At 35.8% G+C, this 22,884-nt stretch overlaps 1 protein-coding gene across 1 annotated transcript in view; it reads left to right on the top strand.

Annotated features, from left to right (window-relative positions):
- The window catches only part of CFAP47 (cilia and flagella associated protein 47), a 525,406-nt gene that overhangs the window by 311,131 nt on the left and 191,391 nt on the right, over nucleotides 1-22,884 (top strand). The window contains exons 46-48 of the mRNA XM_082717915.1: nucleotides 19,204-19,400; nucleotides 20,325-20,468; nucleotides 21,071-21,244. Coding sequence (XP_082574041.1) covers nucleotides 19,204-19,400; nucleotides 20,325-20,468; nucleotides 21,071-21,244 — 515 coding nt within the window. The remainder of the gene's footprint in view (nucleotides 1-19,203; nucleotides 19,401-20,324; nucleotides 20,469-21,070; nucleotides 21,245-22,884) is intronic.

The raw sequence follows: 22,884 nt of genomic DNA, 5'->3' as shown, positions 1-22,884 counted from the left end.
CTGTTCTTTGAAGCACAGTTCTTAATTTTAATTGATCTATTTTTGTTATTGATTATGATTCTTGCTTTTGATATCATATTTCAGAATCCATTGCCAAGTTTGAGGGCATAAAGATTTAGCTCTATTTTCTTCTCAGAATTTTATAGCTTTAGTCCTTACATTTAGGTCTTTTACCCATTTCGGTTAATATTTGCATATTGTTTGAGGTAAGGGTCTAACTTCATTCTTTTGAATGTAGCTATCCCAGTGGTCTTGGAAACATTTGTTGAAAATACTGTTCTTGGGGCACCTGGTTGGCTCAGTCATTGGACATCTGCCTTTGGCTCAGGTCATGCTCCCAGGGTCCTGGGATCAAGCCTCGCCTGGACTCCTTACTCAGTGGGAAGCCTGCTTCTCACTCTCCCACTCCCCCTGCTTGTGTTCCCTCTCTCAGTGTGTCTCTCTCTCTGTCAAAAATTAAATAAAATCTTTAAAACAAGAAAAAAAAAGATAATACTGTTCTTTTGGGGTGCCTGAGTGGCCCAGTCAGTTGACTCTTAGTTTTGGCTCAGGTTGTGATCTCACTGTCTTGAGAGTCAGCCTCACATCTCATTGGGCTCTGCGCTCAGTGGGGAGTCTGCTTCCCCTCTTGCTTCCTCTGACCCTCCCCTCACTTACTTGTTCATGCTCTCTCTCTTAAATAAATGGGTCTCTTTTTTTTTTTGAGACATTGAGAGAGAGAGAGCAAGCAGGAGGAGCAGCAGAGGAAGAGGGAGAAGCAGGCTCTCTACTGAGCAGGGAGCCTCGTGTGGAGCTTGATCTCAGGACTTTGGAATCACAACCTGAGCTGAAGACAGATGCTCAACTGACTGAGCCACCCAGGTGCCCCATAAATAAATGGGTCTTAAAAAAAAAAAAAAAAGAAAAGAAAATACTGTTCTTTCTGTGTTAAATTATCTTGACGCCCTTGTTGAAAACCACTTGACCATAAAGATATGGTTTATTTCAGGGTTTTCTATTTTATCCCATAGATCTATATGTCTCCTTAGGCCAGTACCACACTTTTCTGATTATTATGGCTTTGTAATAAGTTTTGAAATCAGAAAGTGTGAATCCTACTACATTGCTCTTTTTAAACCAGATTATTTGGCTGTTCTGTTATTCTCACAATTCCATATGGATTTTAGAACAAGCAAGCCAACTGTCCATCTGATAGGTATTACATTGAATCTATAAATCAATTTGGAGAGGATTATCATCTTAATTATACTAAGTCTTATGATTCATGACTGTGTAATATTTTTCCATTTCCTTAGATATTCTTTAATTTCTTTCAGCAGTATTTCATAGTTTTGAAAGTGTAAGTTTTGTATTTCTTTTGTTAAATACATTCCTAAATATTTTACTCTTTTTCATGATATTACAAAGAGAATTATTTTCTTATTTCCATTTTCAGATTATTCATTGCAAATGTATAGAAATACAGTTGACTGCTATATATTAAAATTATATCATCTGACCTTGATGGATTGATTATTTAAATTTTATTTTGCTGGATTCCTTAGAATTTTCCATATAAAATATGATGTTATATGCATATAGAGATGGTCTTACATCTTCCCTTGTGAAATGGATTCATTATGTTTCTTTTTCATACCTAATTGATCTGGTTAATACCTGCAGTAGAATGTTAAATAGAAGCATTAAGAGGGGACATTTTTGTCTACTGGAATTTATGGAAAAAGAATCCAGTCTTTAATCATTAAGCATCATGATAGCTGTAGGTAGTTTATAGGTACTCTCTATGAGGTTGAGGAAGTTCCCATCTCTTCCTAGTTTGTTGCATGTTTTTCTCATGAAAGCATATTGTATTTTTTTCAAATTATTTTCCTGCGTAATTGGAATAAACATGTAGATTTTGGCTTTTTTTTATTCTATTGTTACAGAATATCGTATTCATTAATTTTTTTGGATGCTAAACCAACCTTCATCCCTGTGATAAATACTATTTGGTAATCATTATGGTTTGAATGTTTTTGGCCCCTCAGAATTCATATGTTGATAACCTATTGGCCAAGGTGATGTTATTAGGATGTATGGTCTTTGGGAGGTGATTAGGTCATGGGGACACAGCCCTCATGAATGTCATTGGTATCCTTTTAAAAGATGTCCCAAAGAGCTAGTTCACCTTATCTATTATGTGAGGATCCAAAGATAAATCTGAAACCCAGAAGAGGATCCTCACCTGACTCTTCTGGCACCTCATTCTTAGACTTTCAGCCTCCAGAATTGTGATAAGTAAATGTGTTATTTATAAGATATCTAGTTTATCCAATTTTGTTAATGGCATCCCAAGCACATTAAAACAGTAATGCTGATAATTCTATATGCTGCTGAATTCTACTTGCTAGTACTTCATTGGTTTTTGCTTTTGATATTAAATATCTTTACTTGTTATGTAGATCTATTTAGATTGTCTCTTTCTGAGTCAGTTTCAATGGTGTCACTTAAATTGTGTAATTTTTGGCATACAATTGTTCATACCATTCTCTTACATCCCATATTTTTTCTGTATGGCAGAAGTAATGTCCCTACTTTCATTTCTAATTCGAATTTGAATATTTTCTTTTTTTTTTTCCTTGTTCCATTTCGCTAAATGTTTGTCAGTTTTGTTGATCTTTTCAAAGAGCTAGCTTTTGGTTTTAGTAACTTTTCTCTGTTGTTTTCTCCATTTCATTAATTTCTCTTTCAATCTTTATTTTTTTCATTCAACTTTCTTTTAGTTCATGTTGCTCTTCTTTCTCCAGTATCTTAAAGTGAATGTTTAGGTTATTGATTTCAGATCTCTTTTCTTCTTTATTGTAGGCATTTATAGTTACAAAATTCCATATAGGCATTTGCAACTATGAATTACTTCTTGAACTTAATCCTACAAGTTTCTGTATGTTTTGTCTTTTTTTTTTCATTAATCATAAAGTATTTTCTGATTTCCCCAGGTTTTTCTCGACCCACTGATTATTTAAGAGTATATTAACAGTAACAATAGTTGTTTAGGGAGGGAGGTTGAAATATTATGAAACATCCAATATATAAATTAGGTAAATGGAAAGTTTCTCTGTTCGAAACCAGAGAAGATGCTTTAGAACTCAGTCTGCTTGTTCTCTGCAGACCTGTTATTATAACCCCAGCAATAGCTCATGAAGCACATTTTCACAAGGCTGGGGTTCTGATTTGAAAGCTACTGATTTAGCCCAAATTCCACATTTTGTAGGTGAGGAAACAGACACAGAGAAGGTGAGCAGGTTAACTAGAATCAAGTAGATAGTGACATAATTGCATAATTTACTCTAGAAGGTATTATCTTTACCATCTTTGAACAGAGATACTAGATTATGGGATACTTTATTCAACAAATATTTATTGAGGGCTTACTCTGTATAAATAAGCAATGTCAAGCCACCTAAGATAGAGAAAATCCTTGTCTTTTAGAATTTGTTGTGGAAAATTTTCCCTAGTGTTTGCCATCCTTGGGACATATTCTGAGTGACATTTTCATTATTGGTAGTTGCTTTTCTGTGGCTTATTCTTTCATTCTATCTTGTGACTAAGAGTATTACTTCTTTGGATAACTAGCTAGTGAGATGTGCTGACAGTGGTTGTGGCATGGAGAAATAGGACTAGCCATATGAGAACTTAACCCAAACTTTGTCTTCACTGTTTCAATAAAAATGGTCCAGCATCTGGTTTTCAGTTTCAAACGGTCTACAAATTGTTGGTGACTAGATTGACATATTAGATATGTATAATTTTTAGCTCTGTTTATAACTTTCAGCCATTTCTATTTTATATCAGTTGTTTCTATCCATATAATACCTGACGGAAAATAATGACTTGTTCTTATCTCCCTGGTTGATCAATTTTTATTCTTATATTTGAAGATTCTGGTATAATAGTCATTCTTTTTTTCTTATGAAGGTGCAATTCTATTTGTAAATTCATTTTGTATTTTCATACATGGGGGTTCAGAAGTTATTTTAACTACAGTATATTAAATTGAATGCACAGAACTTCACTAAAATTCAGAAGTCAGGAAAGTAGTTATGTAAGTATACTTACATACTTTAGGAAATCGCAATTTTCCGTGTTGCTGCTTTATTGTTTTGTGTGTGTGTGTGTGAACAGAAGAAAGTTCATTTTTTAAAAATAAAAGTCAGAGGAAAAATAGTGCCTGAAATAGAATTTTCTTCTTAAGTTTATGGGCAATTATAGTACTGTAAATTGTGCATTCATTGCACCAATGACACATTCCATTGTAATATCATATATACATGTAATAAAACATAATGAAGGTATATAAAGTCAGCTTTTCAATATTATGTCTATGATTATTTACCATTCCTATGTTTCACTATTTCTTTATTTTAATATTAAACATAGAATCTTAGAGAATTTTCATTTTGTCTTTTATGCTTAAAATACTTTGATCTTTGTCTTCTGTTTTAATAAGTTTAATAAGTTTTAATAAGTTTAATAATGTTTTAATAAGTGTCATGACAGCTGGTGTGATCACAGCTCTTGTGGAAGGAAATAATAATCTTGTCTTTTCTCAGAGAGGTGCCTTTTAACCATCTCTGGGATGTGGAGGGCTGTCCCAGGTGCACCTAACTGACTTCATGTAGAAGCATAGTTGTGATCTATCATTAGGAAAGGGGGTCTGGTGATAGAGTGAAAGAAGAAAAGATGCAGCTTCAGTGGTCAGCAGGGGAGTGGGCACTTAAGAGGTAAACCTATTAACACTTTATATACAAATTTCAAGGTCTGACCATCGATATTTCTATTTTCTTGATTGTCCTGCTTTCTGGAATACTTTTTCTCCTAATGTGGGTCCCTGATATGCATCACCTTTGGGGAATGTGTTCATGGGGAGTAACTGAATCTTTTGAGCCTCTTCCCTAATCACACTTCTGTGTACAGGGATCAGTCCTGTTGATCAGATATTTTCCTCAATTCATATCATTGCTCACAGATTCCTCAGCTGAGGCAGAAAAGTGGGTCATGTGCTCTTGTATTCTGGCCTCAGCCCAGGCCACCCTTAGGATGGGTAAGTGACTGAGCTGCTGTGAATGTTCACTCCTGTCTCTTTCCGTTTCAGGGTATCTCTTCTTCAGTTTCATTCGTTGCCTGACCTGCGGCAGGTTATAACTTAGTGTCCTCCCTTTTATATAAACTGCCCTATAGAAATGTCATTTTTAAAAATTTTCTTTTTAGCCAACAACCTTGGTTTTTTTTAGAAAAAGAAATTTTATATTTACTGTTTGAGTGACTGATGGAAGTATACCTAACGCATGGTGTTATATTATTTTCATGGGTATGACATAGTGATTAGCCGAGTCTATGTATTATGCTGCATGTTTATGTTCACCAGAAGTGTGACTCCCATCTGTCACTGTACAATGCTGTTACAGTGTCACTGACTATATTCCTTATGCTGTGCCTTTCATCTCTGTGACTTATTCATTCCATAACTGGAAGCCTGTATTTCCCACACCCCTCCGCCCATTTTGCCCATCCCCCCATTCTCTCCTCTCTGGCAACCATCAGTTTGTTCTGTGTATTTGAGGTTCTGTTTCTAGGTTTTTTAAATTTATTTGTTCTTTTTTTGTTCTTGTTTTTTAGATTCTACATATAAACTATCATATAATATTTGCCTTTCTCTGACTTAGGAAAGAGAGATCTTATACTTGCAGTTGACATTGTGATTTTTGAGGTAGAAACTATACAGTAATATATAGATCTTTATCAGAATATTTGAGCTGTAATTGTGAGATTCAAATAAATCTTAATATGGACAGAAAGTACTGGAAATGCTTACTGGGAAAGTTAGGAAAGAGTTTTTGTGGAGAAAAAATTTAAAAAATAAAGAATTTCTGTGAAGAATTAATAGCTTGGATTGATTTTTCTGGGCATAGTATATGTTTATTCATATAAATATTTTATATGAAAAATAAATAAACAAATAAAGTATATGTTTTATCATATAAAAATGATTTTAAGGAATTAAAAAAGTAATTCAATTAATAATATATATCTATGTCCCTATCTAAGCTATATTGAATTTTATTTAATTATTTGTCCCAAATTTATTGTTTAATTGTAATATTTGTACCTCTTCCATTCTTCCTATTTTTTTTACTTTTTAAAATCTATTTTTGTTAGAAACTTCATTATATTTTATTGAAGATTTAAAAGAGTCTCACTCATTCATTTGGATTTGTTTTAAGGGTATTCAAATGATGAGGAAATCATAAAAAGTTCCTGTCCTCAAGAAGCTTATAGACTAATAGAAATGACAGCAGTTGGACACATGATAACCCTGATATACAATTCAAACTAATAAGTGCTTGTCTCCTTAGCTCTCTAGTCATTGGAATGTTTATTCACCTGGTTACAAAAATTGTTTCAGGACTTCAGTTGTCCACAGTTAATTCAGGGACTGTCAACTTTTAGACCTTTGCTGAAATTTTGGAAAAGGGTTTTTTCCCCCAGGTCTGCTAAGCTGGTAGGATATAAGTCTGGGGTAAGTGGGTAGAGCCTCCAGGAATGAGGTCAGCATAGAGAAAGAAGGATGACATATTATAACTCCAGGTGTATCTCTGGAATCTGTCATTGTAAAAGTGGTTATTCCTTCTGTACATGCCAGTTAGTGGGGCAACAAATTACCTCTGTGGTTCCTGCTAGTTTTAGTTAGGTTTCTGACACAAATGGAAGAGATTTGGGAATTATATTATCCGAAGCCTGTGCTCCCCGCACTTTGCTGTTTGTTGCCAACCCTGGTTGTACATCAGTGACACCTGGATGCCTTTTACAAAATAGAGTTTTCAGGCCCAAATCTAGATTTACTGAATCACTCTCAGGTTGGAAGAGGTCTAGGAACCTATATGTTAAGTTTCTGGGGTGCCTGGGTGGCTCAGTTGGTTAAGTGTCTGACTTGATTTCAGCTCTTGTCTTGTTCTCAGGGTTGTGAATTCAAGCCTCATACTGGACTCCACAGTGGGCATGGAGCCTACTTTATTTATTTTAACATCTTAATTTTATTTTTTTCATGTTCCAAGAGTCATTGTTTATGCTCCACACCCAGTGCTCCATGGAGCCTACTTAAATATATATATATAGATAGATAGATAATATATATATAAATATATATATAAATATATAAATAAATAAATAAATATATATATATATATATATATATATATATATATATATATAGGAGGTGGGGTGCCTGGGTGATACAGTCAGTTGAGCATCAGACTCTTGGTTTCAGCTCAGATTGTGATCCCAGGGTTGTGAGACGGAGCCCTGCTTCAGGCTCTTTGCTTAGCCTGGAGTCTGCCTAAGACTCTCTCTCCCTCAGCCCTTCCCCTCCTCTCTAAAATAAATAAATAAATGTATTTTTTAAAGTTTCCTTCCAAATCACTGTCATAGTTAATCCACATATTAGAGTTAAGGATCCATTGCTGTGTGGTGTAATGCCATCACTTTACATGTCCATTTTACAAATGAAGAAAATCAAGCCCAGAAAATCAAAATCCCTTCAGCAGGCCATGTAAGATGTCACATCAAGTCTTTATTTTTTGTATAGTGATTATCTTAGTTTGAGTCCCCTAGACCCTGAAGAGACTGGTGCAAGAATTAAATACTGATGCTTTACTTGGGAGGTGCAAACTCAGGGCAATGAGAGTGAGAGAAAAAGAAACAACGAGGGGAAGAAGGGGAAACAAAACAATGAATGGTGCTCTAGCTGCTAACTCAGTGCCCACTATTTACCTCCATGAATAGATGCAACAGTTTGCTCAACAGATATCACTTTGAAAAACTATGTGAAGGGGAGCCTGGGTGGCTCAGTTGGTTAGGCATCTGCCTTTGGCTCAGATCATAGTCCCAGGGTCATGGGATAGAGCCCCATGTTAGCTCCTGGCTCAGTGGGGAGTCTACTTCTCCCTATCCTTCCTGCTTGTAATTTCACTCTCTGTCTCTCTTGCTCTCAAATAAATAAACGATATCTTAAAGAAAAGAAAAAAAAAAACCAAAAAGAAAGAAAAACTATGTGAAAAGCATCCTGAGCAATAACTGTGAAAGAGGAAGGGGAATAATTTTGTCTTCATGTTTACCTCCTGTCTCCTATACCTATTGGCCAGATTTTACTCCATGGGAGTGAATGGACCTCGGCTTTGAGGTGGCCTTCCCTGGCCCCACAGAATGCTAGGTTCCTTGCCCTACCATAGCAAGAGGAGCCAGAAATTCTGAACTTGGGACTGATCTACTTGTCCATCAAGCAGTGGCCAAGGGGTTGGCTCCATTAGTTCTGAAGGAAGCTGGAGGTCATCCTCAGGCAGAGGAACATGGAGGCGGGACAGGTAGTGAGGTTGCCGGAGGTGGCAGAACCAAGGGAATCTCAGGAAGCAGGTAAAATGGATCCCATACTGCAATGTTGTCTTACTGTTAATATTTTAAGGAATTCTCATTCTACTGTCAGCAGCTTTCCTAGACTGTTCAGTTTCTTTCCCTTTCCCCTACCATCTCTGCTCATGTACTTCATCCCAGGTCCTGAGACCTGGGATCTTGGCTCCCACCTGAGCTGTCCGTGGGTCTCCCCTGTCATACCTGCCCTCTCTTGAGTACTACTGTAGTATGAATCTACAACCAGGCAACCCTGGCTCCTTCTTTCTATGCTCTCATCCTTGTGATGCATCTTCCTCTAACCCTCGTGTTTTAGTATCCTGGTGTAAGTTTCTACTCTATTTCTTAAAATCCAAACTAGTTGTTTGCAGACTCCCTCCCTAGGTACTGGTACACTCACTCGTCCTGCCATCTACTCCTGTTCTAAACAGCCCAAGTTCTCTTAAACAAGAATCTTGCCTCTGAACTCGGGATCCTGGGTCTTTCTTGACTATAGAACAGGTCTCTGACATCAATCAGACCTAGTTTTTCTTATCTCTGGTCCACATACTTGATTATAACGTCACTTCCGTTTTTGAAAATCCCAGTCACAAATGTTTGACTAATCCTCCTTTCTCATCTGGCTTCCCTTCCCATACCTATCCTCTCAGAGTCAGAGTTTCCAGCCTGTTCAGTTGTTAATCTGTGTCTTGTCCCAAACGTCTGGGGGTTCTGCCAGCCCCAGGTTCTTTCTTCCTCCCACCTTACATTCATGAAACAAGATTGTGGCTTATATTGTCAAAGAAAACATACTTTAAATCAAGTAAGTTGCTATAATCAAGTCTACATGATTATAATATCCAAGACGGAGTATATAGTATTATCCTTATAGTTTTATTGTAGATACTTTCAGTTCTATTAGTGTCTCCCAGTTTGCCTTTTATTGTTTTATGTCTATGGACATAGAGCCTGCAAGCAAAAACAAATATGAACTTTAAACATAAAGCATCTTTATGCATCTTTAAGCATCTTAATCTTTCTATTAGATCTTCAATAGTGAACATATGCTATGCCATAATACGTTTAGGAAGACATTTAATCAAAAATTGCATAAGCCTTTTCCCCTAGTTTAAATCCTAGAGAATGTGTTGTTTATTGGCTTGCTAACAGCTTAAATTAATTTGCACTCTTAGTAAATCAATCTATAAGAACTTAAAAATCAACTCTATTTAAAACAGATTTTATTCTTAACACATGACAATTAGAGAAAGTTTATGGTATTCGAAATTGAAAAATGCAAAAGACAGTTAATTTACGATCAGTAATCCCTTGCTTCCTTCCTCTTGGAGGGGTTAATTAGAAATTTTATTTCAGTTCTTTTTTTTTTTTGGAAATTTTATCTTAAAAATTTATATAGAAAGAAAGACAACTTCCTAGTTAAAATATTGGCAAGCTGCAACTCCATAATAAGCTCTCTTCTAATTTTCCATTAAATGATCCATGAATACATACAGAAATTCAAAAATTCAGTAGCAATGGAAAGGAAAGATAACAGCCACCCATTTACATAAGTCCTATGAGAAATTCCCAGTAATTACTGAGCTGATGTGGCCTGATTGAAAAACACATTTAATAGCTTCCACAGCTCATGCGTAATTAAAAGAAAATTTAGGTATAAAAAGGAAACAGTCTAGTCCCATAATCTGTCTTTTCCTCAGAAATTTATTATCTGCACCTACCAGAAAACTAGAAAGCTGCCTCCTCATTGCACCCCTTCTGGCCCATAGTAGGTGTTTTAAACCTTTTTTTTTCCTAATGAGTAAATGAATCTATGTGAAATATTTTCCAAGAGGGCCCTCTAGTAAGACTTCTTTTGCTGCATTCCTCTTGGAAATCCAAAGCCTCTGGAGTTAAAATGACTCCCGCTGCTGGGGAAAATATGGAGGAACATCATTCTATCAAGGCTGTACAGAATCTAGCATGTAGGTCTGGGGGTGGTAGCAGAGATGGGAAGAGACCAGGTGATTTGTGGTTCCTGTTACTGGTGACAGTAGAGTTTATCCATTAATGGGAAAATAACACAACTTCCTAAAATGTCAATTTTCACTAGATTATTTGAAAACTGCCAATGGGTGTAAGACCCTATCCTCCCTACATCTAATAGATGGATGCTTCTCTGCTACAGGAAATTGGCCCATGGGGATGCATTGAGTTACCTCTCCACCGGCAGATCTAAGAAATCATAGCAAAGTGAACCCTGTACAAGTGACCACCTAGGAAAGAGACCCCTCTCCTTTTTATAGGAGCAAGCAAGAAAAGAAAAAGGCAGAAATGACTTCTTTTAATGCTAGAAGATAAGAGAGTGACACCTAAATTCACACTTAAATGGGTTATAATGAAACCATAGAGGGGTAAAGGAGAAATTCTGAAAAGCAACAAGACGAAAAGATATGATTTTCAAAGGAACAAAAATTATAGCAAAGGTAGAATTCCCAACAGTAAGAATAGAAGCCAGAAGACAGTGGAATTACAGTGCTGAAGCAAATTAACTGTCAGCCTAGAATTTTAAATCCCAATAAACTATCACTCAAGAGTAAGGATGAAATAAAAATATTTTCAATCCAACAATGAAGTTGAGACAATTTAAAACTCACAGATATTTGCTAAAAGAACAAATGGAGGACCTACTTAGGAATGAAGGAAATTTAATTCAGAACAAAGAATTAGGATCCAGTAACAGTGGTTATTAAAATCATCAATAAGTGTGTGTAAATCTCAGTGAAGATTGACTATGGAAATAATAATGAATAATTCAGTGTTCTAAAAGCAAAGTGAACTCCATTACTAGATAATAACTGTATTGGGGGATGGGTATTACCATTCGACATATAAGGTTCTTGTATTGAGGGGAAGAAGTTTGAACTATTTTAATATATTTTTTATAAAGTGTAAATTTTCAAAACTTGGGACAACCAAAAAATATAGAGATTTGATATATAATTTCTTTATTTTTAAGATGTATTTATTTATTTGGGGGGGGGGGGGACGGGGAGAGAGAGTCATTTTTTAAGCAGACTCGGCACTGAAACAGAGTCTAACCAATGGCTCGATCCCACCACCCTAAGAGACCCTAAGATCATGACCTGAGCCTAAACTGAGACACCCAAGTGACTGCACCACCCAGGCGCCCCATTTTTTTTTTTTTTAAGCAGGCTTCATATCCAGCATGGAGCCCAACACTGGGCTTGACCTCACGTCTCTGAGGTTAAGACCTGAGAGGGAAAGTCAGACACTTAACCAACTGAGCCATCTGGGCACCTGGGCACCTCAGTTAACCAAACAACGGTTAACCAACTGAGCCACCTGGGCACCCCAGCATAATTTCTGAACCAGCAGTGGCATAAAAGGAAATAAAGAACACTTTGATGAGTCCAATAGAATGCAAGAATAGAGAAGAACTGAAGGAAGCATGTAGTACAGAATTGTACTGTATGAGATGTTCCACACAAATATAACATTAATCATGATAAATAGAAACAGACAAAACTGTGAAAGTTGATATTTTCAGAATAGAAAGTGAAGTGCAGCTTTATGCTGTTGACAAAATTAATTGGTAAGATATCTAGAAATGTACATACCTAGTAATGTATATACTAATCAAGAATTAGCTGGCATAAATATATTAGAATAAGTAGACTTTAAAGCAAATAAATACATTAATTTCAAAAAATCATCCAGTGTGGGTGCCTGGGTGGCTCAGTGGTTAAGTCTGCCTTTGTCTCAGGTCATGATCCCAAGGTCCTGGGATTGAGCCCCACATTGGATTCCCTGCATCAGGCTCTCTGCTGGGCAGGAGGACTGCTTCTTCCTCTCCCACTCCCCCTGCCTGTGTTCCCTCTTGCAGTGTTTGTCTCTGTCAAATAAATAAAATCTTTTTTAAAACATCATCCAATGTAGAGAAAAATTCCAAACTTAGTTCTACCTAACCACATAATCTCAAAATGTGTAAAGAAATATTTGACAAATATGGAAGAAGAAATGAACAAACCCTCAGAGTGGGAGATTTTATTATACTTCTTTAAATAATTGAAAGATCAAGCTGACGGGACTTTAGTAAAGGCCTACTAGACTTGACCAACACAATTAATGGCATTAGGCTCTCTTCTGCCAGTTAAGCCTACCGTGGCTCTGCTGCAAATAATTGTCATTTTTTTGCCATTTAGTTATTACTGCACTTTGATCTTTCTGTCTGGAATTCTTCTTCTGCTTTAGGGCACCTGTGAGGATGTTCAAATATTGGCTTTCAGCAAAATCTGACCAGAATTGTGTACCAGTCTTTCCTGGTTACAGATACTTAAAGAACTTCATGGGGAAATAAGTCCGGTGCTCTCAGCCATTTAGAATTGGTTAGGAAAATAAAGGTCACATGCCATTGTCTTAGCATCCCCCCAAACTTTCTTTTTCCTTCTTTGATTCCTGCTTCCCTCTCTTCTTTATAATTATCCTCCTTCCTTCTTCCCTTCTTCCCTTTCCCCTTTTTCTCTTTTTATCCCTCTGTTTTCACTCTTAAATGTTATATTTATTTGAGATCTTCCTGGTGATAGAAAAGCAAAAGTAGTTGAGTCTCTTTTGAAGTGATAAAATCCATTTTAACCAGTATTTCAAAAAGTGAATTTGTTCATAAATATATAGGTCTTTATCATTTTAAATTGCTGTTACTTTATTGGATAGTATAATAAATTTAACAATTTAAGCAGCAAGCCGTTTCAGAAAACAGTTTTTCCTGAGTGAATGGTACTAAACTATACTTCTACTAACAAAAATATTTGGGGCACCCAAGTGGCTCAGTAGGTTAAATGTCTGCCTTTGGCTCAGGTCCTGATCTCAAGGTCCTGGGCTCTCTACTGAGCAGGGAGTCTACTTCTCCTTCCCCCTCTGCCTCTTGCCCCCTGCTAATAATGCTCTGTCTCTGTCTCTCTTTCAAATAAAGAAATAAAATCTTTTAAAAAAAGAAAACATTTTACAAAATAATTTAAACAGATCTAAAATTTGTAATTGCTGAATCCTTTTCTTGTTTATAGGAAGTCTACGGCATACTTTCGGTATTTTGGTATTTTGGCATTTTTGGTATTTTTAAAAAATTTTATTTTATTAATTAACTATTTATTTATTTATTTATTTTTTATTGACATATAATGTATTATTAGCCCCAGGGGTACAGGTCTGTGAATTCATTTTTGGTATTAAATGAAGAAGGTCAGTAATGAGTAATCATTAGCACACAGTGAATCTATCACTGACTTTATCTGAGTATTTGTGAAGGCAGATGCTCATGTGACAAAAACACAATAAAGTAACTAAAATGCGTAAAATTCCAACTAGCATGTGATTTGATCTTTTTATTTGTAGGATAGAAAAAAATGTATGCTGAAACTTTCTGGTAGTAGATGGAAGTGGGATTAGCAAATAGGTCAAAAATTTCTCTGAAAATGTAATTACTCATGCATTAATTTATAACAAATAAATATTTATTATAAATTCATTTTTATAAATTAGTTTATATCATAAATATAGTAATTCTCGAGGTACTTCATTTTCTGAGTTAAGATATGCTTGCTAATAATATACCTAAATAATTAAGTATAGAAGATAATAACCATTTTACTGTATTACTCAGTCTCTTCCAAATTTCTGCTGTACTTTCATCTAATCATGAAATAGCAAGGCAGAAAGAAACCTAATAGAGGTGAGTGAATCAAATTACATTCTGTAGAGCCCTGACATTCTTTTAAAGTGCTTTTGTTTGTCTGTAGGGGGGCTGTGGAAATGAATGGAGTCTTCTAGCTTCTCATCTTAACTTCAACCAGATCAACTCTAGGTTACTTTGCTTTATATTTATATGGTGAGATTCTGTCATAGGTATTTTTCAGACACAGTAACCCCCCCCAAGCAAAAAAAAAAATGTTTAAAAGCCACTGATTAAATCTTATTCCTTAATTTAACCAGATTAAGAATTTATGTGCTAAAAAAAAAAAAGACTCTTTAAATTATTTGCCCAAGGTCACACAATATAGGAAAGAGAGCTAAAACTAGAAAATGGAATTTTTAACTCTCTCACCTTATCAGTTTTATACATGTCTCTTTGCAGTTAAGACACGGTAGAATGTTTCAGTAAAGCTTAAATGGATCACATCTGCCTGTACACATGCATTATGTAGTCTCCCCTTCCTTGTTGACCCTGGTCTTGGCCTGTGGCTTGCTTTGGCCAGTGGTTTACTAAGGGTGAAAGTAGCAGATATATGACAACCATTTAAACACTAGGGCCTTCTTTTGCAGCTAGTAATTTTCACAAAGTGTATGAACATATTTGGTTCATCTCGTAGATTAGAGAGCTCTTGGCCAGAATTCTTAGTTGAGGTCCCAAATCATGAGTGAGCCCAGCTAATACCACATTAAGTAGGTAAGATTTCCCAAATGAGGTCAGGCCCCAGAACCATGAGCAAATAGATGGTTGTTTCTTTAAACTACTAAGTTTTGAGGTAGTTTCTTTTTGCAGTAATAGCTGACCAAAAAAAACAGTATTGACTTATTCTGCCAAACATGACCTTTCTAGGATCTGAGCACAGTATATTTTTATGGGTTATTTCAAAAACTATAGATCACACTGACTTCTTCTAGTAGCTAATGTTAGCATAAAATTATGTATTCTTTCACTAGAGAGGGTCTGTCTTTATTTCCTTTATTTCCTTCAGTACCTGTAATCTGGTAAATTTAGATATATTTGGTTATCTTTAATCATAGAACCCTGGGAACTGGCTACAGTTACCAGGATCATCTGTCAAGTCAAGGCACCAGGTGAGCTCCATATAAATAGAGTAGGGGATGAAAAGGATGGGTCCAGATTGTTCAGAACATACGTGATACCATGTCAAAAGTACAGATGCAAGCCCATAGATCATATGTCTAAAATTTTTAAGTAGTAAATCAAAATAACAAATTTTTAAATAGACTATATTCTGTTATTCCACCTTGGCAAATATAAACCAACCTGTAAGACCACGTTTGAATTTAGAAGTTTTGGCCACCTTAGAGTTTTGCACAAGAATATGATAGCACAAAATAGCTGGGCTCTGGCCAGGTGCCTACTCTGTTCTCTCCCTTCCTTCATCTTCAACAGCGTGTACCATAAGGGGTCTCGTGTACAAATTTGTGGATGCCTCAGCCCATGTAATTAATTTTGGTCTCTTCCCCTTGATAGCCACACCTTAAGCTTCAATTCCAGGAGTGTTCTGATGAGAGGACTGTCAAAGTGAAGAGTCCTGTGCAAGCCCTGAAAATTGGATCCAACAGTTTAGATTGTGAATGATGGCATCACATGAACTGGAAACTTGGATGGGGCTGGTTCCCTATAGGCCTGCCCCAATGAGCCCATGTACTTCTTGCATGGGCAGGGAGACAATGACAGAGGAGACACAAAGGCCCTAGAAAGCACGAGGCCCTGGATAGGAAGCTCTCTTTCCTGGGCCTAAGGGTGTGTATTTGATTGGGGGATCCCCAGCAGCAAACCCTGAAACCGGGTGGGTACTTTGAGATCACAGGAAACATCAGTAGGAGTGTGAGAGAGTGAGAGACAGCAAGGAAAAGCCAATTCAGGTAGTGTTGATGAGCAGTTGCCACTGTTAATAATTTAGGCTCAGTTGCACTGGGGATCTCTAGGAGTTCATGTAGAATTCACCTCAGAGTTATTCCTACCAATGGTCGAAGACCCTGGATTATTTTTCTACCAATTTCATACATTATTTGTTGAGGACTGCAAATGCCAGCAATGAACTATCACTTCTGGCCTGATCCATAAGAGGGCTGAGTACCTTCCTATGCCAGGAGAAAGCCCTCAGAGAGAAAGGCAGTTTTCTATAGAGCTATTTGCCTGCAGGAAGAATGCCCAGGGATCTAGCAGGGTATGGATGGCATCTGCTCTGGTGCAGAATTGGAAAGGACTTCGAGAAAACATGTCCCTAAAAGAGAATGATAGTTTGATAGCATAATGTGGCCAGTAAAATTCCCAAATTTAAAAAAAATCAAAATCATTTCTACTTCTGCTATTTTACATCCAAGGGAATATGGATCCTGGCTGACGAGTGCCTTAATCCAGAAGCATGGATTATCCTACTTACGTTTCTGGCATGAATCAATTACATTACTTCAGATGTTTAAGAAAATAAACAAATATTGTTATATCAATATATCGTCAGAAATAAAGCCATCATTTTTCTGAATTCCACTGTTATGATGGATTCCTTTTGGGACTGGTAAAGGAGAGAGGCTGGCACCGGGCATTCCTTGTGGTCTTTACTCATGAACATTTCATGAGTTGGAAAATGTACACTTACGAATGTACTTGGCTTTCACTTTCAGATTCAGTATCATTAGGAAGTGGATATTTTTAGGGAAAGGGAAAGAGTGTATAACATAAAACCTCCGATAGAAGTTTTATACTGGGACTTGTACATTCCAATTATTGTTTACTATTAAATGGCTAGTTATTCTTTATCTTTGATGAGAATAGTAATTACTGTTGAGTTGCTTAAGCTTCCTCTTCTAAGCAGTTTAACTTTATTTAAATTAATTAATCTAAATATTTTCATTTCAGTCTCTTTGTGAAAGAGAATAATGAGGTTTCTTTATTTCTGTTAATAAATGAACAATTTTGATCAAGTGATTATCTGACCTGGTTTGTTTTAATGATGTTGCCACATCTCAAATAATTTGATCAGAATGAAAACAGTCAATGAAAATCTGTGCTTGAATAGGATAAAATAAAAATAACAACATTCTGACAGCCTTTATTTTCTCTTTAGACCAGCTGATAATCTTGAACTTTGGTTAGATGTAATAGATTTCAAATGTGATGCACTGTCAGTGTTTTTTAATATACAATATATAATACTAACATTATATATAGTATAAAATATATGACATATAACAATATACAGTATGCAACATTCTGTATAATATGTAATTAATATGTTTTGTAATATATGACACCTAACAGGTAACACAAATACAAATCACAATTTGATTTTAAAACGATTTAAGGCAATTAATATTTTTTTTTTTTTAAGATTTTATTTATTTATTTGACAGAGAGAGATCACAAGCAGGCAGAGAGAGAGGAGGAAGCAGACTCCCTGCTGAGCAGAGAGCCCGATGCGGGGCTCGATCCCAGGACCCTGGGATCATGACCTGAGCCGAAGGCAGTGGCTTAACCCACTGAGCCACCCAGGCGCCCCAGGCAATTAATATTCTTGCAGATGTGACTGGTTTTCTTGACATACACGTATATTTGAAAAACATATTTGCCATTTTTAACATTTGAGGTGCTAAATGAGAGTGAATTAAAATTATAGCTAATTAATGTCATAATACTTGTCTGGTCCATTGGTTGATAGGCTTGTTTTCTTGGTTTCAGAGAACTTCCTCATATAGAATTAGGCTTTGAACATTTTCTTGCCATTTATTTTTTGTCTATTACTTAAATACTTTGCCATTATCAATGAAATTTGCTTGAGACTTGAGACTCTTATGCTACATCCAATTTTAGCGTTGAGAGATTTTTATAATGGTTTTCTCGTTTCATGGACAATAAGAAAATGGTGATCTTCAGAGAAAAAAATCAGTATTGCTTAGAAGGAAAAGGCCAACATAGATAGTTTGCCTACTGTAAGAATTGATATTAGCTGTTGACTTAAGGTAAACGGTATAATAAGGTGATACAAGAAGTATTAATTGGGCATACCTCTAACTGCTTCCCTTGGTTTTTAACTATGGAAAAATTATTTCCATCTGTTGCTCAAGCTGCAAATTATTTTGATTACCAGAGGACAGAGTACCTCTAAGTCATAGAAATGGAGCAAACAATAACACTTACCAAATATTCCATATATGTGTCTCATTCTCAGCCCTCATTCAGTTAGCTAGAGCCATGAGGTTGGTTCTGGCTAATTATATGTACACTTGGCACTTGGACATTACAGGTGGTAGGAGCACCTACCCCTTGCATAGTCAAAAATCCCTATTTAACTTTTGACTCCCTCAGAACTTAACTACTAATAGCCTACTCTTGACCAGAAGCCTTATCAATAGCATTAACAGTTGGCTAACACATAGCTTGTATGCTGTCTTCTTACAGTTTCATATACTGTTTTGTACACTGTATTGTATACTGTATATATTGTATTCTTACAATAAAGTAAGTTAGAGGAAAGAAAATATTAAGAAAATCCTAAGGAAGAGATAATGCATTTCTAGTACTATACTATGTTTATTGAAAAAAAGTCCACGTATAAGTGGACCTGTGTGGTTCAAATCTGTATTGTTTGAGGGTCATCTGTAATGCATATTACTTTAATGTTGAGCACTGAAAAGCCCTTGAGCAAGCTTCTAGCCACTTTTCTTCCCTTGACCTGTCAAGAAAGGAAGAGAGGTGTCCCTAATGGTACACCTGTAAGATAGTGGTATCATTCACAACATGGGTCCCTGAGTGACTTTATGGAGTAGACCTTCCTACAACATATGTACAAGATATATTCTGTCATTGATAAATAAACTTGATGGTTATGCCCTGGTGATTTAGAGGTAATGTGTTACTTCAGAATAAGCTATTCTCTTCTAGATTATAAAATATAATTAAATACAATAGTATTAAACATTACTTTACTCCAAAATGAATTTTACGATTTATGCCACCAAAAATGACTAAGCTATTTAAAATTTTCTTTTTAATAGTTGCAGATGGATCTGTTCTAGTTCCTTTACGATTTGTTCCTCTCAGTCCTGGACGCTACCCTTGTAAAATTTTGCTGATATCACGGTATGATGTGCGTGTCTATTGCATTGAAGGTGTGGTAAATGAAGAACGTCCAGAGGCCAGGTTTGAATTTGAAACACCAGCATTTGAAGCCCTTACCCAGCATATTCCAGTCGTAAGTGGTACTTATACTTAATTAGTTTTTTGGTACTTTTCTCCATTCCCATTACCACTGTCTCAATTAAAGTCCTCGAAACCTCTCATCTTGAACTATTAGAATTTCTAATTCTAGAAATTATCTGCTGCCATTTGTTTCTCCACATTGAAGACAGAGCTTATTCTTCAATATAAATGTTACCATGTTATGTACCTCACTAATCACTTCTGTTGGATCTCTTTCCTTCAAAAAGTAACTCCAGCTTCTTTAAGTTATCATCTCATTCCCACACAAAAGGGAATTCCTTTCCCTTTTGATCTCTCCCTTATGGTCTTTCCAATCTCTGCTTCAAATTCAGTTGTGATCTTCACAATTAAGATGGGTTCATGGGCTCTAAGAACAATGACTGGCTGTAGCTTGGCTCTCGAAGTGACATTACAGCATAGAAAAAGGTAATATATTTGTAAGGAATGTTGAATATTCTAGACTAGAAATTGGTTTTGTTTCTTTAATTATTAAAGATGTAAGAAAAGTCTGCTCAAAGCATGAAAATTTGCTCTGATGAGATGTATAAGCTTTGCTCTCTGAGCAATTTACCAGATAGATCGCCCATAATTAGGAGTAGAATGTGTAATTCTAAGACCATTTTATAATTTTCACAGTAATTAATAAGTCAAACAAATATTTCTTTAAATATTAAATAATCTATGGGTCAACCTGTTAGGCAGTGCTCCAGTACGACAATGAAAGCATACATAGTCACCCTTATGCTAAATATTCACATTGTTGATAGTTGTTCTTAACAACTATGACTTTCAAAGCCTGAAATGTAATTTAAAATACAATATATAATTTTATTAAAAGTACCAAGAATTAATACATAATTCAGATTTATCAACATCACTCTTCTGATATTTTTCTACATTTTTTTTCATGCTTTAGAGTAATAAGACAAAGAATGAATGGAAATGTCAAGTTACTATAGAAGGAGAATGGTTTTTTGGACCTTCTATTTTATATGTTGGACCAGGAGAAACTGTGCAGTATCCCCTCACATTCAAACCTATTTTGGAATGTGAGATTATGGTATGAACTCATTGATTTTTTTTCCTAGTATTAATTTGTCAATGAACTGTTATATGATATTAACCTTTATAATTTATTATAAACTTTTTTGGAAAAAAGTTATATACTATATGCTTTTGATTATTAGTATTCACTCTGCTTGAAACTTTAATAAATCTTATAATTTGAGGGACAAAATCTCAAATTCACAATGTCATTGGCTGCCAGTACTTATATCTAGACTATTTTTACATAACACGCTTAACAAAGTAAAATCATTGTTCCTTTATTTTTATTCATTAAGATAGTTGATACTTCAGAGAATATTTTCTTAAGACATATTTCTTTGACAAGGTCATAAAAATGCATATACTTGCTATGTATGAGAATGCCAATATAAACTCTGTCATTTAGAGAAAGAAAAGAGAAATACAGAGCTTTTCACAGGAAATTAATCTTTATCCATTCAGTAGAAGTATTTATACATAAACCAGAAAAGTCAGTGACTGACACCTCCTTGAAAGCTCATTTCATTAATCAGATTCAAAGTTAATAGGGTAGCAGAGATTTTTGAGATCCAACTGTGACTCCTATAGAGCTGAAATTTGGCTGATTTGTCACAGGGCAGACTTACTCTACAAAATGAAGTAGATGGTATGGAGTATGTCTTTGACATAAAAGGGATTGGGAAAAAACCCTTGGCCTTGGAACATATCACTATAGACTGTCAAGTAGGGAAGACGACAAATAAACCCATAATGGTACCCAATTATACGAAGACCATTCAAACATTTAAGGTAAGATTTTTTTTTTTAAGGATGAAAGTGTTTTCAGAAGGAGTATATTGAATTATGTGAAATTTTAAAAAGATTTAATTTTACTTAACTAGGAGAAGTACCACATAAGGAAATGTTTAGAATTCTACTTTTTATTAGGCCAACAGCTATCAAAGTTCATTTCAATTATAAAGTTGAAATAGCGCCAAATAAGTTTTCTATCTAAGTATTAGTATATGATCATAAAGCACATTCAAAGCTGCTTATTTGAATCATGTATTTTCACCCAAATAAGTTATATATGATAATAAAAGATATTTTCAAAAGTATTTTCTAGAGCTCTTAAAAATTTTTTTTAAGATTTATTTATTTGACAGACAGAGATCACAAGTAGGCAGAGAGACAGGCAGAGAGAGAGAGAGGAAGGGGCAGGCTCCCTGCTCCCAGCTGAACAGAGTTCCATGTGGGACTTGATCCCAGGATCTTGAAATCATGACCTCAGCCAAAGGCAGAGGCTTTAACCCACTGAGGCACCCAGGTCCCCCAAGCTCTTAAAATTTTAATGTGAAATCTGTAGACATAAAATTTGTAAAGTGTATCCTATCATTTATCAGTGTAAATAATAGTGGGAATGTGAAGAGGTGCATAATTATTTACATTTTTGTTTCTTATGAAGTTTTTTTTTTTTAAGATTTTATTTATTTGACAAACAGAGATCACAAGCAGGCAGAGAGAGAGGAGAAGCAGGCTCCCCGCTGAGCAGAGAGTCTGATGTGGGGCTCAATCCCAGGACCCTGAGATCATGACCTGGGCTGAAGGCAGAGGCTTTAACCCACTGAGCCACCCAGGCGCCCCTCTGAATTCCCAGTTCTATACCAAACTCTGCTGTCATAAAGAGCCTTTTTCTAGAGGAAAAAATGCTCAAAATGTTACTCATTTAATTACAGTAGAGAGTTAGCACTTCTTTTTTTTTTTTTTAAAGATTTTATTGATTTATTTGACAGACGGAGATCACAAGTAGGCAGAGAGAGAGGAGGAAGCAGGCTCACTGCTCAGCAGTGAGCGTGTGCTAGGCTTGATCCCAGGACCTGGGATCATGACCTGAGCGGAAGGCAGAGGCTTTAACCCACTGAGCCACCCAGGCACCCCTGTTTCTTATGAAGTTTTACATCTGGCTTTCCTCACTTGATTTAAGCCAATCCTAAAATACATTTTTCCACTCCCCACTCCCACATTTATCTACAAATTGTTGTGTACCTAGTAGAATCCTTGAAAGAAGCTTCACATATCTATTCATCATAGGTGCCTGAGTTTCAGAGGGTACTGCAGAAGTTTGGAAATTCTCTAGGTTTACCCTCTAGGTTTTGTTTTGTGGTTTGTTTTTGTTTTTGTTTTATAATCCTGAAAAAAGAAAATATGTGCTTTGGTGTTCTTCTCTCCTTACTGGATAGGAAATGGAGTGAATATTAAGAACAAAAATCTCATTTTGTCATTCCCCTGTTGAAACTTGGCAGTTTCATTTCTTACCTTCAGCATCAAATCCATATTCCCTGAATTGACTTTTGCTGTCCTTTAAAAGCTCATCTGCTCAGTGTCATCTGTTCCTACTCTTGGCTCCAGTAACACTCAACCCTTAGTAAATGGTATTTCCTTTTGCTCCT

This window comes from Mustela nivalis, assembly GCF_964662115.1.
Source record: "Mustela nivalis genome assembly, chromosome: X".
In the NCBI taxonomy this organism is placed as follows: Eukaryota; Metazoa; Chordata; class Mammalia; order Carnivora; family Mustelidae; genus Mustela; species Mustela nivalis.
Note: the sequence above shows the minus strand (reverse complement) of the source record. Positions and strands in the feature narration are given on the sequence as shown.